At 36.9% G+C, this 17,513-nt stretch overlaps 1 protein-coding gene across 3 annotated transcripts in view; it reads left to right on the top strand.

The window, feature by feature from the left end:
- The window catches only part of GRIA2 (glutamate ionotropic receptor AMPA type subunit 2), a 159,717-nt gene that overhangs the window by 80,641 nt on the left and 61,563 nt on the right, over positions 1 to 17,513 (top strand). For all 3 annotated transcript variants that reach the window (XM_047856027.1, XM_047856026.1, XM_047856025.1), the window contains exons 3-4: positions 387 to 626; positions 16,041 to 16,237. In XM_047856027.1, the coding sequence (XP_047711983.1) occupies positions 387 to 626; positions 16,041 to 16,237 (437 nt within the window). The remainder of the gene's footprint in view (positions 1 to 386; positions 627 to 16,040; positions 16,238 to 17,513) is intronic.

The following is a 17,513-nucleotide window of genomic DNA, read 5'->3' as shown; positions in this document are numbered from 1 at the left end:
TGAGTGTCCATACATTGGTTGGATCGTTGATATACACTCCATATTTTTTCAGTTTGATTATTTTATATTTCGTATAAAGGGCATTATGTTTTTTAATGCTTATTTTGGAAAGAATAAGAGAAGAGAGAGAGAGAGTGAGAGTGAGCAGGAGGGGAGGGGCAGAGAGAGAGTGACACAGAATCCAAAGCAGGCTCCAGGCTCCGGTCAGCAACAGAGCCCAACTCGAGGCTCAAACTCACCGACTGGGAGATCATGACCTGAGCTCAAGTCAGACGCTTAACCGACTGAGCCGCCCAGGCGCCCCGAGAGGGCATTTAAGTGTTAAGCAAATCTGTGTGATTGTATGCCAATTTCAATGATATATCTTTTCTCTTTTTCCTATTCAGTCTGCTCCCAGTTTTCAAGAGGAGTCTATGCTATTTTCGGATTTTATGATAAGAAGTCTGTAAATACCATCACATCATTTTGTGGAACGCTCCATGTCTCCTTCATCACTCCCAGCTTCCCAACAGATGGTACACATCCATTTGTCATCCAGATGAGACCTGACCTCAAAGGAGCGCTTCTTAGCTTGATTGAATACTATCAGTGGGACAAGTTTGCATATCTCTATGACAGTGACAGAGGTGAGTGACAATATCCCCATGTCTTTGCAGTGGGTCAAATTCAATGCCTACACTTGGCATTTACGTGTGATATATGGAGCTACACAAATGTATTAAAGTCCAAGGGTCACTTGATTTAATTTTGCTGTGTAAATGAATAATGCAATTTGAAACTCGGGAAACATAGTTAACAGAGTTAAAAAAAAAGTTGTGAACGTACAATTTAAAGATATAGACTCTGTCGACCCAATGTGCAGATGTTCAGTTGTCATTTAATAGCACTTTCTGTCATCAGCAGCTGAGACCCTATGGTGACTACAATCACCAGTCAGTGAATTGTCTGCCTTGAAAATGGGTGTAAGTAACATGTGAATAAATATGTAAATAAGAACTTCTAAGGAAATTAATAGCGATTAAATGTTTTCACATGCAAAAGTTTTATCAGGCAGGTGTGATTGTTGTTAACGGCGCTTTCAAATGATACCCCAGAATCTCTGAGAAGTTGAAGGACTGCTCAGGATCCACTTGAACAACTGGTGTGCAGTTTGACATGTCTTCCAACACCAGACCCACAATTTTCCATAATTCTAGGTTTACGATGAGATATTATTTATTAGCACACCAGCTGGATAGACTCTTTAGCTCATCATACTGAAGTCGTATTTTCAGGGGGAGTTATTTCCTTTGTGTTTCCCAAATCTCTTGTTGCAAAGCTCGGTATTAAGAGACCTGCTTGACTTGTATGTCATAGAATCCCAGATGTTCTTTATCAAAAATTTATTTATTTATTTGAGTGTAGCTGGCGCACAATGTTACATAAGTTTCAGGTGTACAACAGGGATTCACCATCTCTGTACGTTAGGCTACGGTCACCACAAGCATAGCTACCATCCATCACCACACAACACTATTACAATACCACTGAACACGTTCTTTATGCTGTGCGTTTTATCCCCATGACTCATTCATCCCACACCTGGAAGCCTCTGTCTCTCACTCCCCTTCACCATTTTGCCCAGCTGCCTACCCCCTCTCCTCTGACAGCTATCCGTTTCTTTTCTGTATTCTCTGTTCTCTGTTCTCTGTTCTCTGTTCTTTGTCCTCTGTATTTGTAGGTCTGGTTCTCCTTTTTGAGGGATTCTGATCCTGTTTGTTTATTCATTTACTTTGTTTTTTCGATTCCACATCCGAGTGGGATCATGTGGTATTTGTCTTTCTCTTTCTGACTATCTCACTTAGCATACTACCCTCTAGATCCATCCATGTTGTAAGAGATGACAAGATCTCATCCTTTTCTTTTTTATGACTGAGTGATATTCCATTGTATACATAGCACATCTTATTTATCCGGTCATCTATTAGTAAAGACTTGGACTGCTCCTATATCGTGGCTATGGTAAATAATGCTGCGGGAAACACAGGGGTGCATATATCTTTTCAAATTAGTGTTTTCATTTTCTTTGGAATCTCAGATGTTAACTATTCCTGGGTCCATGATTTGGCTTCAGTGGGTCTGTGTACTTACTAAAGCTGTATGAACATTTTGTGCACGTGTTTGCATCTGCATTTTTCTAAAGGCAGTATCCATAACCAAACCCCAAAAGGTTAAGAACCACTATTTTAAGAGCACCTAAGTACCAAACTGTGCTTCCTTTGGCAGCTTGCTTCCTGGAATATTGAAAGGTTCAAATGAAAACCAGAAGCATGTTTCGACCAAGATAGGGCACCTTGTTAACCCACAAGGGCAGACAAGAAGAGAGCCAGCCGTCAGTCAATTCTCCATTGATCAGTTTGTAGTCATTTGGGGCAGCAGTCCCATCTGGAGTGCTCAAGCTAGGTGTCTGATTCTCTGCCCCTCCTCCAGGTCCAGGGAATGAGAACGCTCAGTAGAAAAGCCTGTCAGCACTCTACAAGCTGAAAAGAGTTGCTATGTCAACTACTTTTCCCCCCTGCTTTGAGAAGGGAGAGCTTTGCTATTCCTCTGAGGAATGAAAAACTAAAACAACCATTTAGAGAAAATATGGATTGCAATGTGCTGGATGATTCGGAAGCATACTTCTTATTAATGTGATAAAAGGTCTTACAAAACTGACCTTATTCATGGTCTTCCCTCTTGCTCTCTGCCAACTCCTTAAGCACTCTGTTATGTTAATAAAACTAGCCTGCCATCCGGGAGTATTCTGAATACCTCTTTCACCCTTGCATCCTGTTGCTGTAATTTCTGCCACCCAAATATATTCTCTCTCTGGACACTCTTTTTCATTGTCTTCATTCCAGGCCAGGCCACCAGCATGGGTTCATTTTCTCATCCTCCCCATTTCCACACCTGTTTCTCTTTAATCCATTTTCCACAAAGTAGCTGGAACATGTAAATGCTTTCCAATGCTTTTCTGACCTCATCACTCCTTGGCTTAAAATGCGTCTCATCAAAATGAAGACACAGTTGAAAATTCTTAACATGGCTTTAATTAAGGTCTGATTCCTGGCAATTTATCCTGCTCACTCACCGAGTTAAATCTGTCTAACTAACCTTCTTTCACTGTCTCCACATGCACCAAACCACACTCTCTCGCCTCAAATCTCTGCACACAGCTCTAGTTCTTTCTCCTCCTTGGTGTCTTAGTCTGTAGAGGTAGCATTTCTATAGCGCGATCTCCTAGTTATTCTCTCTCAAAGAAGTCTCTTCTTTTCCTACATAATACATGTCACAATTTATAATTAATAGTAGTATTCATTCTTTCACTCAAAAACTGCTACTGAGCCCCTACTATGTTCCAGGGACTGTTTTAGTCACACAGGCCAAGCATTGTCATTTATTTGGCTCTGGGTGTAAACCCCAGGAAGGCAATGTCCAGGCAGTAACCATTCCACTGGGTGTATAGCTTGTAATTGTACACACGGGGCTTGAGATAATACTGGAACAGAGCTGACAGTCAATAAATAGAATGAATAAGTGAATGAGTCAAGCATCTGTGTATTTTTTTAATTAATTAATTATTTACTTACTTGCTTGCTTACTTACTTACTTACTTTAGAGAGAGAGAGTGCCAGTAGGGAATGGGCAGAGAGAGAGCAGGACAGAGGATCTGAAGCGGGCTCTGTGCTCACAGCAGAGAGCCCAATGTGGGGCTCAAGCTCACGCAGTGTGAGATCATGACCTGAGCTGAAGTTGGGTGCTGAAACAACTGAGGCACCCAGGCGCCCCAAGCGTCTGTGTATTGTAAGTTTGAGATGATATTAGAAACTGATTCTCATCTGCTAAATTGAAGGATCAGAAGACGAATTCTCTTCACTGTTTGACAAGGTTGAAGGTGGCATTTTTACTTCAGGGCCATACTTCACCCTCACTGTGACTCCCTCTAGGTGAAACCGAACTTTTGAGAAAACTCATGTTAGACAACGGCTGCCACGGATAGAAAAAGAGAAACTCTAGTATTTGAAGAGAGATACTGAGGCTTTGGGAAATGATCAGGTGAAGATGGCTGAGTTTATATACTTGTGAAAGGAACCCAAGACATTTTGAGTGACTTTATTAGTACTTACTTCGGAAATACTCAATGAAAATGAAGTGATGAGGTAATATCAAGTTATGAAATTCATAATATCAAGTTATGAAAATGAAGTGATGCGGTAATACCATTTACATATTCCTATACATAACTTGATAGGAGTTTAAGTTCATCCATGGAGAAAAGAATATTGGTTACAATATCACTGCCCTTAATACAATATTAAGGACAGAATGGCTGTATGGACACATGTTTGAGGTGTTATCAAATAGCTGCTCCCATTTTAATAGAAGAGTATTACACTGGATTTGAAACTATTTTCAGAGATTAATGTGTACGACTCAAAATACTGGCAAAAACTCGATCTTTACAGTGTTTTACTTGGATAAATGAAATGGGATTTTGCTGATTTTTTTCTTAGACTGTCTTAATTTTCATAGCTTTGCCATCATATTACATCTTAAAAAAGTTCATTCGTGCAGTCATCGTGTGACTGGGTTCCTTTCCTTCGATCCTTAACCCATTTCTCATATACTTCAAGGAAATGCCTTCTTCTTTAGTGTTATGTGATATGAGAATGCATCTTTGTTCCCTTTATCCATACTATGCATGCTTTAAAAATAGATTCCATGGTTTCATCTCTCAATATAGCTCTACATGCTCCAATTTCAGATAATTTGGTCTGTCCTTGATGTGGCAGTCTCTCTACTTCCTGGATTATAAAGGGTTTTTTTCTCTTAAGTTTTTAAGGTCTAATTTGAATTCCAGGTAGTTAGCATACAGTGTTATATTCGTTTCAGGTGTACAGTGTAGCGAATCAATACTTCCATACAACACCTGGTGCTCATCATAGTAAGTACCCTCCTTAATCCCCATCCTCTAACCCATCTCCCCACTCACCTCCCCTCTGCTAACCATCAGTTTGTTCTCTGTAGTTAGGAATGTGTTTCTTTCGCACGCGCTCGCTATCTCTCTCTCTCACACACACATTTTTCCCTCAAGCTTGTTTGTGTTTTCCACGTGTGAGTGAAATCATACGGTATTTTTCTTTCTCTGACTTGTTTTGCTTAGCATTATAATCTCCAGATCCATCCACGTTGCTGCAAATGGCAAGATTTCATTCTTTGTGTATACGTACCACATCTTCTTTACTCATTCACCAATCAACGGACATTCAGGCTGCATCCATATCTTGGCTATTATAAACGATGCGGCTATAAATGTAGGGGTGCATGTACCCTTTGAATTAGTGTTTTTGTATCATTCGGGTAAATACCCAGTATGGCCATTGCTGGATCATAAGGTAGTTCTATTTTTTTTAATTTATTTTTTTTATTTTTGAGGAACCTCCATTCTGTTTTCCACTGTGGCTACACCAGTTTATATTCCCATCAACAGTGCACGAGGGTTCCTTTTTCTCCACATCCTTGCCAATGTACGTTGTTTCTTGTGTTGTTGATTTTAGCCATTCTGACAGGTGTGAGGTAATATCTTATTGTAGTTTTGATTTGCATTTCCCTGGTGATGAGTGATGGTGAGAATCTTTTCATGTATTTGTTGGCCATCTGTATGTGTTCTTTGGAGAACTGTCTGTTCAAGCTACAAATAATTGGATTATTTGTATTTTAGGTGTTCATGTTACAAATAATTGGATTATTTGTATTTTGAGTGTTGAGTTTCATAAGTTATTTATATATTTTGGGTATTAACCTTTTATCAGATATGTCATCTGCAGATATCTTCTCCTATTCTGTAGGTTGTCTTTTAGTTTTGTTAATTATCTCCTTTGCAGAAATAATTAACCTATGCAAAAGCAGAAGCTTTTGATGTAGTGCCAATAGTTTATTTTTGCTTTTGTTTCCCTTGCCTCAAGAGACATATCTAGAAATAAGTTGCTACAGCCAATGTCAAAGAAGTTGCTGCCTGTGTTCTCTTCTAGGATTTTCATGGTTTCAGGTCTCAAATTTCGGTCTTTAATCGATTTTGAATTTATTTTTGTGTATGGTGTAAGAAAGCCATCCGTTTTCATTTTTTGCATTGTGCCGTCCAGTCTTCCCAACACCATTGTTGAAGAGACTGTCGTTTACCCATTGGATATTCTTTCCTGGTCTGTGAAAGATTAAGTGACCACATAAGTGTGGGTCCTTTCTGGATGTTCTATTCTGTTCTATTGATCTATGTGTCTGTTTTTGTGACACTATCATACTGTTTTAATTATTACAGCTTTGTAATATAATTTGAATACTACAGCTTTGTAATATAATTTGAATTCCGGAATTGTGATGCCTCCAACTTTGCATTTCTTTTTCAAGATTGTTTTGGAAATTTGGGGTCTTTTGTGGTTCCTTACAGATTTTATGATTATTTGTTGTAGTTCTGTGAAAAATGCTGTCGGTATTTTGATAAGGATTGAATTAAATGTGTAGATTGCTTTGGGTAGTATAGACATTTTAACAATATTTGCTTTTCTAATCCATAAGCATAGGATGCCTTTCCATTTCTTTCTATCATCTTCAGTTTCTTTCATCATCATTTTAGAGTTATCAGAGAATAGGTTTGTCACCTCTTTGGTTAGGTTTATTCCTGGATATCTTATTATTTTGGGTGCAATTGTAAATGGCATTGTTTTTTAAATGTCTCTCTCTGCTGCTTCATTATTGATGTATAGAAATGAAAGATATTTCCGTACATTGATTTTGTATCCTGCAACTTTACTAAATCCGTTTATCAATTCTAGCAGTCTTTTGGTGGAATCTTTTATGTTTTCTATGTTAGTATTGTGTTAGTATCGTGTTAGTATCTATGTTAGTATAGTTAATATAGTGAACATTTTAATTCTTCCTTACCAATTTGGATGCATTTTATTTCTTTTTGTTGTTTGATTGTTGTGGCTGGGACTCCAGTACTCTGTTGAATAAAAGTGGTGAGTGGATAGCCTTGTCTTGTTCATGACCTAGGGGAAAGGCTCTCAGTTTCTCCCCCTTAAGGATGATGCTGGCTGTGAGTTTTTCATAGATGGCCTTTATTATGTTGAGGTATGTTCCCTCTAAACCTATTTTGTTCAGAGTTTTTAATCATGAATGGATGTTATACTTTGTCAAGCATGTTTTCCTCATCTATTGAAATGATCATATGGTTCTTAACCCTTTCTCTTATTTATGTGATGTATTATATTGACTGATTTGTGAATATTGAGCCACTCCTGCAATTCACGAATAAATCCCACTTAGTTGTGGTGAATGTTTTTTTTTAATGCATTGTTGAATTCAGTTTGCTAATATTTTATTGAGAATTTTTGTTTGTATGTTCAGCAGGAATATTGGCCTGTAGTTCTCTTTTTAGTGGTGTCGTTATCTGGTTTTGGTATCAGGGTATTTCTGGCCCCATAGAATGAATTTGGAAGTTTTTCTTCCCTTTCTATTTTTCAAATAGTTTGAGAAGATTAGGTATTAACTCTTCTTTAAATGTTTGGTAGAATTCACCTGTGAGGCCATCTTCTCCTGGGCTTTTGTTGTTTGGGAATTTTTTGATTACTGACTCAATTTCTTTGCTGGTTATCGATCTGTTCAAATTTTCTATTTCTTCCTGTTTTCGTTTTGGTAGTTTATATGTTTCTAGGAATTTATTCATTTCTTTTAGGTTGTCCAATTTGTTGGCATTCAGGTTTTTTCCAATTAAAAAAAATTTTTAACGTTTACTTATTTGTGAGAGAGAGACAGAGTGTGAGTGGGGGAGGAGCAGAGAGAGAGGGGGACACAGTATCCGAGGCAGGCCCCAGGTTCTGAGTTGTCAGCACAGAGCCTGACGCAGGGCTCGAACTCACAAACCTCGAGATCATGACCTGAGCTGAAGTCAGATGCTTACCGACTGAGCCACCCAGATGCCCGTGTTTTTTTTTTCCAGTTTTTAATAATCTTTACTTTTCTAAGAGTTAGAATTAAGTAAACATACTGGTAAATTTTAATTTCTAAATATATTAATTGATGTTCTTTTAAGCAGCATAGGGCCCAAGCGTGAAAATAGCTGTCGAACATTCTGCCCCAAATATGAACTGCATGAAAAAAAAAATTAAAATGTTCTGTGCTTTGCTTATTGCACTGCTGTTAACTAAGACGGCCACTTACACCCTTCCTGCGTCCAACTTTCCATCAAAATACAGGAGCAACATGTCCAAGAGTCCACATCCCAATTATTAATGAGGAAGAACATAGACGCATCCTAGCCTTCGTAGAGGTCATCTCTGACTATTTCAAGTTTGCCCACGAGAAGAGTGCTGAAATGTTCATTTGGCACTTGTGATGTTTTAGGACTGCTGGTGTCTTCTATTTATCCAGGCAGCAGCCTGCCACTCCTTGATGACCCAGTGCTCTTCCTAAAAGCTGCATATTATTACTTCATAGACAGTCAGTAGATGGATCTTCAATGCAGTTTGAACTATACAGTAATGGGCTTACCTGTGGTAATACATTAAATATAGTTTCATCTTTGGATATATTTGTATTAAATTTGAACCAAGACTTTAATCGAAATGTGTTTTTTTTTTAATTTATTAGTTCAGTGTCAATAAGGTAAGAAGTTAACACATTCCTATTCACAGTAAGTAAAACCAGAACTAATGCTTTATATCTTTAGGTCTTGATTTTGATTTTGAGCCATACTATTTGTTCCCTGAAGGGAAGGCACTTTGATTCCAGTTCCAAGAAGAAATCATGCATAGAATAAAATTATAAATTTCTTTTCAGATGTTCCTGAGAAAGTCAATGAGGGAAATGTATGTTAATCTAATCTGGCCTAGGCATGCTGCCATGATTTAGTTATCATAAATATTAATTTCTGTGCCTGAAAGATGAATAAGGCCAGTGAATTTTATTTTTTTTTTTATTTATTTTTTTTTTTTGGAGAAAATGGATTTTATTTTATTTTTTTTTTTTCTGAAATTTATTGACAAATTGGTTTCCATACAACACCCAGTGCTCATCCCAAAAGGTGCCCTCCTCAATACCCATCACCCACCCTCTCCTCCCTCCCACCCCCCATCAACCCTCAGTTTGTTCTCAGTTTTTAACAGTCTCTTATGCTTTGGCTCTCTCCCATTCTAACCTCTTTTTTTTTTTTTTTCCTTCCCCTCCCCCATGGGTTCCTGTTAAGTTTCTCAGGATCCACATAAGAGTGAAACCATATGGTATCTGTCTTTCTCTGTATGGCTTATTTCACTTAGCATCACACTCTCCAGTTCCATCCACGTTGCTACAAAAGGCCATATTTCATTTTTTCTCATTGCCACGTAATATTCCATTGTGTATATAAACCACAATTTCTTTATCCATTCATCAGTTGATGGACATTTAGGCTCTTTCCATAATTTGGCTATTGTTGAGAGTGCTGCTATGAACATTGGGGTACAAGTGGCCCTATGCATCAGTGCTCCTGTATCCCTTGGATAAATTCCTAGCAGTGCTATTGCTGGGTCATAGGGTAGGTCTATTTTTAATTTTCTGAGGAACCTCCACACTGCTTTCCAGAGCGGCTGCACCAATTTGCATTCCCACCAACAGTGCAAGAGGGTTCCCATTTCTCCACATCCTCTCCAGCATCTATAGTCTCCTGATTTGTTCATTTTGGCCACTCTGACTGGCGTGAGGTGATACCTGAGTGTGGTTTTGATTTGTATTTCCCTGATAAGGAGAGACGCTGAACATCTTTTCATGTGCCTGTTGGCCATCCGGATGTCTTCTTGAGAGAAGTGTCTATTCATGTTTTCTGCCCATTTCTTCACTGGGTTATTTGTTTTTTGGGTGTGGAGTTTGGTGAGCTCTTTATAGATTTTGGATACTAGCCCTTTGTCCGATATGTCATTTGCGAATATCTTTTCCCATTCCGTTGGTTGCCTTTTAGTTTTGCTGGTTGTTTCCTTTGCTGTGCAGAAGCTTTTTATCTTCATAAGGTCCCAGTAATTCACTTTTGCTTTTAATTCCCTTGCCTTTGGGGATGTGTCGAGTAAGAGATTGCTACGGCTGAGGTCAGAGAGGTCTTTTCCTGCTTTCTCCTCTAAGGTTTTGATGGTTTCCTGTCTCACATTTAGGTCCTTTATCCATTTTGAGTTTATTTTTGTGAATGGTGTGAGAAAGTGGTCTAGTTTCAACCTTCTGCATGTTGCTGTCCAGTTCTCCCAGCACCATTTGTTAAAGAGGCTGTCTTTTTTCCATTGGATGTTCTTTCCTGCTTTGTCAAAGATGAGTTGGCCATACGTTTGTGGGTCTAGTTCTGGGGTTTCTATTCTATTCCATTGGTCTATGTGTCTGTTTTGGTGCCAATACCATGCTGTCTTGATGATGACAGCTTTGTAGTAGAGGCTAAAGTCTGGGATTGTGATGCCTCCTGCTTTGGTCTTCTTCTTCAAAATTCCTTTGGCTATTCGGGGCCTTTTGTGGTTCCATATGAATTTTAGGATTGCTTGTTCTAGTTTCGAGAAGAATGCTGGTGCAATTTTGATTGGGATTGCATTGAATGTGTAGATAGCTTTGGGTAGTATTGACATTTTGACAATATTTATTTTTCCAATCCATGAGCAGGGAATGTCTTTCCATTTCTTTAAATCTTCTTCAATTACCTTCATAAGCTTTCTATAGTTTTCAGCATACAGATCCTTTACATCTTTGGTTAGATTTATTCCTAGGTATTTTATGCTTCTTGGTGCAATTGTGAATGGGATCAGTTTCTTTATTTGTCTTTCTGTTGCTTCATTGTTAGTGTATAAGAATGCAACTGATTTCTGTACATTGATTTTGTATCCTGCAACTTTGCTGAATTCCTGTATCAGTTCTAGCAGACTTTTGGTGGAGTCTATCGGATTTTCCATGTATAATATCATGTCATCTGCAAAAAGCGAAAGCTTGACTTCATCTTTGCCAATTTTGATGCCTTTGATTTCCTTTTGTTGTCTGATTGCTGATGCTAGAACTTCCAGCACTATGTTAAACAGCAGCGGTGAGAGTGGGCATCCTTGTCGTGTTCCTGATCTCAGGGAAAAAGCTTTCAGTTTTTCCCCGTTGAGGAAGGGCCAGTGAATTTTAAATGGAACAAAGAAAATGTTTTTAAGAAGAAATAGTCTGTATGAAATATACCTATTTGCAGTAATCATTTTTAATTCTACCCACTAATGTGCAAACTAAAACACTTAAACTTTCCCTGTCTTTAGGCTGATGGCTTTTCTATAATTCTGTCATAGTATTATTAACACTAGCTCAAGATGAAACTGTGAAGCACTGATAGTAATACTTTGGTAGAGTTTTAGGGAGATTGTCAGCTTACAAATAGGTTATACAACTATAACTAGTCTCATAACAATTAGGCAAAAGAAGTTATGTAATTTAACCAAACCTAGTCTAGCCATTCTTTATTTTAGTCAAAAGTCTTGAGAATTTATAGAACTTAGAACTTAATTTTAGACCCTTATAATATTCTTGAGATGCTTTAGAACATATTTTCAATATATTTATAATGGGAATATTAATTTTCTGGTTTTTTTCCTATTTGTAGATAAACAACTGTATATCTCAAGTTTTCTTTGTTCCGAGTAATTCAGAAATCAGTCTCTGCTATAATTCAAATATCCTGTTATGATATAGATATTAGAGTAGAATAACTTTAAATAAAACAATATTTATATATAGAATTCCCACTGTCCATACAAGTTTATATTCTGATTAAGGGATAGAGGTATTTATAGATAGTTTTATGGTAGTTTGTATGGAAGGGAAAAGTCATTTATTACCTCAAGTAATAGTTTCTCCCCTAATTAGAATATGGTATCAAGAGACCAAGCACATGAATTTGTGTTAGGTTTGAAGAGATTCATTTCACCTCCATAGTTGTCACATGTATTTTCGGTGATTTTTAAATTTTAAATTGATCTGTTAATTTACAAGTAATCAGAATTAATGCAAAACTCTTAGTTGTAGGGAAGACACAGGTCAAGTTGAGAGATTGAGAGATCAGTTACTATTACTGAGTAAACAAATCTAAAAATCTCCTCAAATCATGAGTCAGACCATGTCATGGATTATGAGTTACTTCTGGCTGTCGCTAGGAGATGGCTTAATATTATTCATTGTCTTATGATGACACTAAAATAATCAAATCTTATATTGCACGACTTGAGCTATTTAGCTTCTTAATGGATGTATGTTTCTAGGCTTCATAGGTTACCAAATATTAATTCTGAGAGTTTTGAAAGCAGAAGATCCACACTAACTGTGAGTTACTTTAGACACATAGAATGAATGAGTTGAAAACTCAACAATTTCTTTAAATACATTCTTATTAATTTTATATGTCATCTCCATATTCTTTGACATGATCTGCCAATACATGTTAGGTATAGATATATCACTTGAAACCCATTTACAAATTGTTATTTATATATTGAAAGATGGAACAGAATATCAAGCACTTGAAATTTCAGTATGTGGTAAATGTCATGATTAAATAAAAACAAAATGAATAATTTATTGCTTAGAAGTAAGGAATCCCACTTGCAAGTGCTATGTGATAATATGTGGATAGCATATTGAACATCATCCATGCATGTAACATTTTTAAGAGGTAACAGGGAAGAGTTAGTTGCATGAAGATTGAAATGTGGAAAAGTAGGGCTGAGATAGTAGAAGAGGTTTAGAGAATTATCTTTTTTTCCTACTCAGAAGACTGGATAGATTTAATAACTGTTTTCAAGCACTTTGAAATCTGTTGAATTGATCATGATGACCAGCTGTATGCTCTGTCTTCACTGATGATGAAAAACAGGAAGAGGGTTTGAATTATATCATGGAAAGAGTTAATGTATTTATGGTGAATGGAAATCATGGGTGACCCATGAAGTTTTTAAAGAAGTTTTGTCATTAATCGATTTTTTTTACAAGGAATGTGGTCTTTTGTTTAAATTATCCCTTCAGAAATTCTTATGTATCCTACGTTTTTTGGTATAAGACTAGACAGAGGAAACTTATTGTTGTTTTGCCAAAAATCTGAAATTCACTTTAAGTTCAATTTATGGCTCAATTTTCCAATTTGAAATAAAAATAAATTATTTTCAATTTTCATAATGAAATATTTTAAATAAAAAATAGAGTGAATAAAAGAAGACACCCAAAGACTCTTTTTTTATTTTTATTTTTTTGGAATGTTTTTTGGTTTTGAAGGAGAGAGAGACAGAGTGTGAGCAGGGGAGGAGCAGAGAGAAAGGGAGACACAGAATCCAAAGCGGGGCTCCAGGCGCTGAGCTGTCAGCACAGAGCCCAACGTGGGGCCTGAATTCACATACTGTGAGATCGTGATCTAAGCTGAAGTCGGACGCTTAACCAACTGAGCCACCCAGGTGCCCCGACCCCAGGCACTCTTAACTCGGCTATGTTAATGACCAATATACAAGGAATCCTGTTTTATCTATATCCTTTTGCCCTTCACAATTATTTTGGAACCAATACCGGACATCATGTCATTTCATCTGTACATATTTCAGTTTGTATTTTGAAAGAATACTCTTGTTTTCAACATAACCACAATATCATTGGCATATGCAGGCAGATTAAAAGTAATTCATTAATATCATCATCTATTTTTCCCATAGGTTATTTGAATGAAGATAAAAATGAGGTCCGTATCCCCCAATTGTTTAATATATCTCTTAAGTGATTTGTAACATAATGTAGAGTTTCAATTTGATGGTTGCCGACATTATGATATTTAGTGTATTACTCTGCTGTATATTCCTTATGGATTGCTGGGTAGATCTAGAAGCTTGATAAGACTCACGTTCACTTTTTTGGCAGGAATACTCCACAGATGGTTTGAATATTCCTAGTTAGAGACATGTAACTTCTGTTCATCTCTTTTTGTGTGTTGTTAGCAACAGTTAATGATCGTAACCTTGATTCATTGATTCACTACGTGTACAACATGGTCATAATTCTAAATCTATATACCTTCATCATTTATTAGCTGGAGTCTTTCCAAAAAGGAAAACCTGTCTTAATTAATTATTATCCTGAGTATAGTTCATATAGGAAGGGCAAAAAAAATGCATGTTTCTCTTCCTTTATTTACCAATTTCAGAATAATAAGTCAGCTCCTAGTATCCCTCAAAGACAACCAGATATTTAGATATATATTTAAATGTCACTGACTCAATTTCTTTGCTGGTCATCAGTCTGTTCAAGTTTTCTATTTCTTCCTGTTTCAGTTTTGGTAGTTTAGATGTTTGCATATCATTAAGAATTCATGGATTTAAAATATTTTATGTATTTAAAAGTCTTTTGCAGTTATTATTCTTATTGATACCCAAATTGCCTCATCTTTACTTAAAGGGATCTTTATTACATTGGCTCCTGAGTCCTTTGACACAATGCTGGTAGTTTGGGAGGGCTTCCTTGCATTTTGTATCACAAGGTGTTCTAGGCTAATCTTAGGTACGCTTGGCTGGTGTTTAGGCAGTGAGAGTTTTAATGATGTTTTCCAGGTACTATAGTTTTAACATTTAATATGTTTTTTTAAATTTATTTTCTATTTTTATAAAAACATTTTTATTTATTTATTTTTGAGAAACAGAGAGAGAAAGTGAAGGAGAGAGTGAGCACATGAGTGGGGGAGGGGCAGAGAGAGAGAGAGAGAGAGAGAGAGAGAGAGGATCTGAAGTGGGCTCCACACTGACAGCAGCAAGCCTGATGTGGGGCTGGAACTCACATATCATGAGATCATAACCTCAGCTGAAGTAGTCAGACGCTTAACCAGCCGAGCCACCCAGGTGCCCCTATAGGTTTTAACATTTAGAATACATTTATTTTTGCCATAATAAATGGATTTAATTAAAGTTTAGTACATGAATAAAATTTATAGAGCACATTAGGTAAGTCTCACATTTTATGAGTAAAAAGGAATCAGCATTCTTCTGAGAAAGATGCAGTTCTTTCTGGAATCGGGAAGATGATGTGATAAGCCCTGAATTCTTTTTGGAGCCCAGATTCTGTGTTGTTCATTAAACTATTAATAGAAATGATGCATTTAGGTTGGCCGTGAAGAGCTGGAGTGATGTGGAAGACAAGTTTATGTACTGCTTTTCCAAGTGCTAAGCTGCAGATTTAACTTTAGGCAATAAATTCACAAATTGAGGTAATGTACAAACAATTAAAAATAAAAATAATATTTTCTCAGTCGTATGATGCAATAAGCAAAATTACTACTAAATATGAAACTGGTCTCATAGTTTGGGAAATTAAGTAAATGTAACAAGTCTGTGTTAGAAAACCAACTGCTACCATCTGGTTGATAGGTGAACATTTTAATCCCTATGGGATCAGTCCCAATAACAATAACAAAAAAAAAATGATATAACAGAGGCTGAGGAGAAGAAACTGCTGATTGGGAGACATGACAGCCTCCTCGAGATTATTTGCTCCTGTGCTCACAGAGACTCATGTATATTTGTCTCCCTGAAAGTGTTACGACCTGCTCAAGGATGTTAATTGGAAATGATAGAACGTCATACGTAACGGAACAGTCTTTTCCATTCTGTAAGAGAAAGAAATGTGTGCTCTGTCTTTGTATTTCACTTTAACCAAAGGTATCACAGACATTACTCTTTAGTAACACCAGAAAAGAAGACAGCTGAGAGAGCTGAAAGAAGGGGAGACTATTTATCCCTCCAAACTCTTTCCATCAGAACAATAGCATGTAGATAAAAGAGTTTCTGATGTGAAGTGGAAATAAGTCAATGTTGATAAAGATCGTAGCCGTAGCTTTTTAGAGGAGTCAACATCCCCTCGGTTGACGAAAATAGCAGCCTTAAAAATATATCCGCCGTCGATTTCACAACATAATTCTGAGTTATTTAAGTATCTTTATTGGTCATCATTTTTCTTTGCCTTCCTAGGCTTATCAACGCTGCAGGCAGTGCTGGACTCCGCTGCTGAAAAGAAATGGCAGGTGACTGCTATCAATGTGGGAAATATTAACAATGACAAGAAAGATGAGACGTACCGATCACTTTTTCAAGATCTGGAGTTAAAAAAGGAACGGCGTGTCATCCTGGACTGTGAACGGGATAAAGTAAACGACATTGTAGACCAGGTTGGCTATGCTCTGTTTTCTAATGGCACCAAATATAGAATGTGTGTGCAATGTCAGCATTTGCAATGAGTATTTGTGTGAGGTGCTTGAACAGCAGTTTTTACTTTATGGTTTATGTAGGATGCAGCAGGGATCATCAATTAAATTATCTCCGGCTTCAGTTAGCAATAGCAGATGGTCTTCAATAATGCTGACACATCATACTAATCATTAAATATATTCGATATGTAATTCCTGACTCTTATGCTTTATATGATAAACATTACCTTAAACTTTGATATTTTTAGTTGGAAAATTAAAATTTTACTTGTTGAACTTTTTAGGCATAAAGAAATAGCCACATTAAGTGAAATTGAGGCTGGGTTCAAAGGGAAAAGTGAGTAGTTCATGAATTCTTTGGCAAAACATGGAGTACTTCAATCAGTAGAGTGCAGTATGGAACATTAAGTCTATATTGTTGTCTGGATGGGTGTTTGTCTTCAGAAAAAGTGTGTATATGTTTTTCCAGGAATCATGTTTTTCCTCCTAGTAGGTAGATTTTATATCACCATAAAGCTATTAATCTATGAAATTAAAATATGTAGGAGAGTCGTATTCAGTCTGTGTTTGCTGTTTGAGAAGTTTACCGTACGTAAGGATGTTTTATCTGTGCTTATTACCACACCGCCTTGATTCCATTTAAGATTTTTTGGGGGGATAGGACAGCCGTACAGTGATATCCTACTGATAAAAATAAAATCCACTGTATCACATAGATAAGGTAAGTGACCAGGGATGTTGCTGAAGCAGCGGAAGCAGCATCATAATTTACTAAGTTAAGGTTTGCTTCACTGGATATCTGCTTTTCCTAACTTGTAGGTGTGTGTGTGTGTGTGTGTGTGTGTGTGTGTGTGTGTGTGTAGTAGCTTCTAGGGATAATGTAGGATTGGAAGAAAAACATGCAGTTAAGCATGCATTTCTTGGCCCTTTCAGCCTTTGAGGAGACAATTAGATTCACTAATTTGTATAACACAAAGCATTTTGAAAACATAAATGTTGATGAAGCCTTAATTGATATGTAATAACACAGGCCCTAAGACATACAAAATGGATCTCACATAAAATATTAAATAACTGGATAAAACTAACTTGTTATGAGAAAGGGCTAAATGTTATATGCCAGAGAGGTGAACAATTTCAGTAGAAAAGTCTTGGTTCCTGTCTCAGGAGATGGAGTTAGGGTTGTTTTTAACCCGAAGGCCTCTTGTTCAAATGTGAACTTCAACAACTCATTTGA

This window comes from Prionailurus viverrinus, chromosome B1 (genome assembly GCF_022837055.1).
Source record: "Prionailurus viverrinus isolate Anna chromosome B1, UM_Priviv_1.0, whole genome shotgun sequence".
Taxonomy (NCBI): Eukaryota; Metazoa; Chordata; class Mammalia; order Carnivora; family Felidae; genus Prionailurus; species Prionailurus viverrinus.
This window is presented reverse-complemented; position numbering and strand designations above follow the sequence as displayed.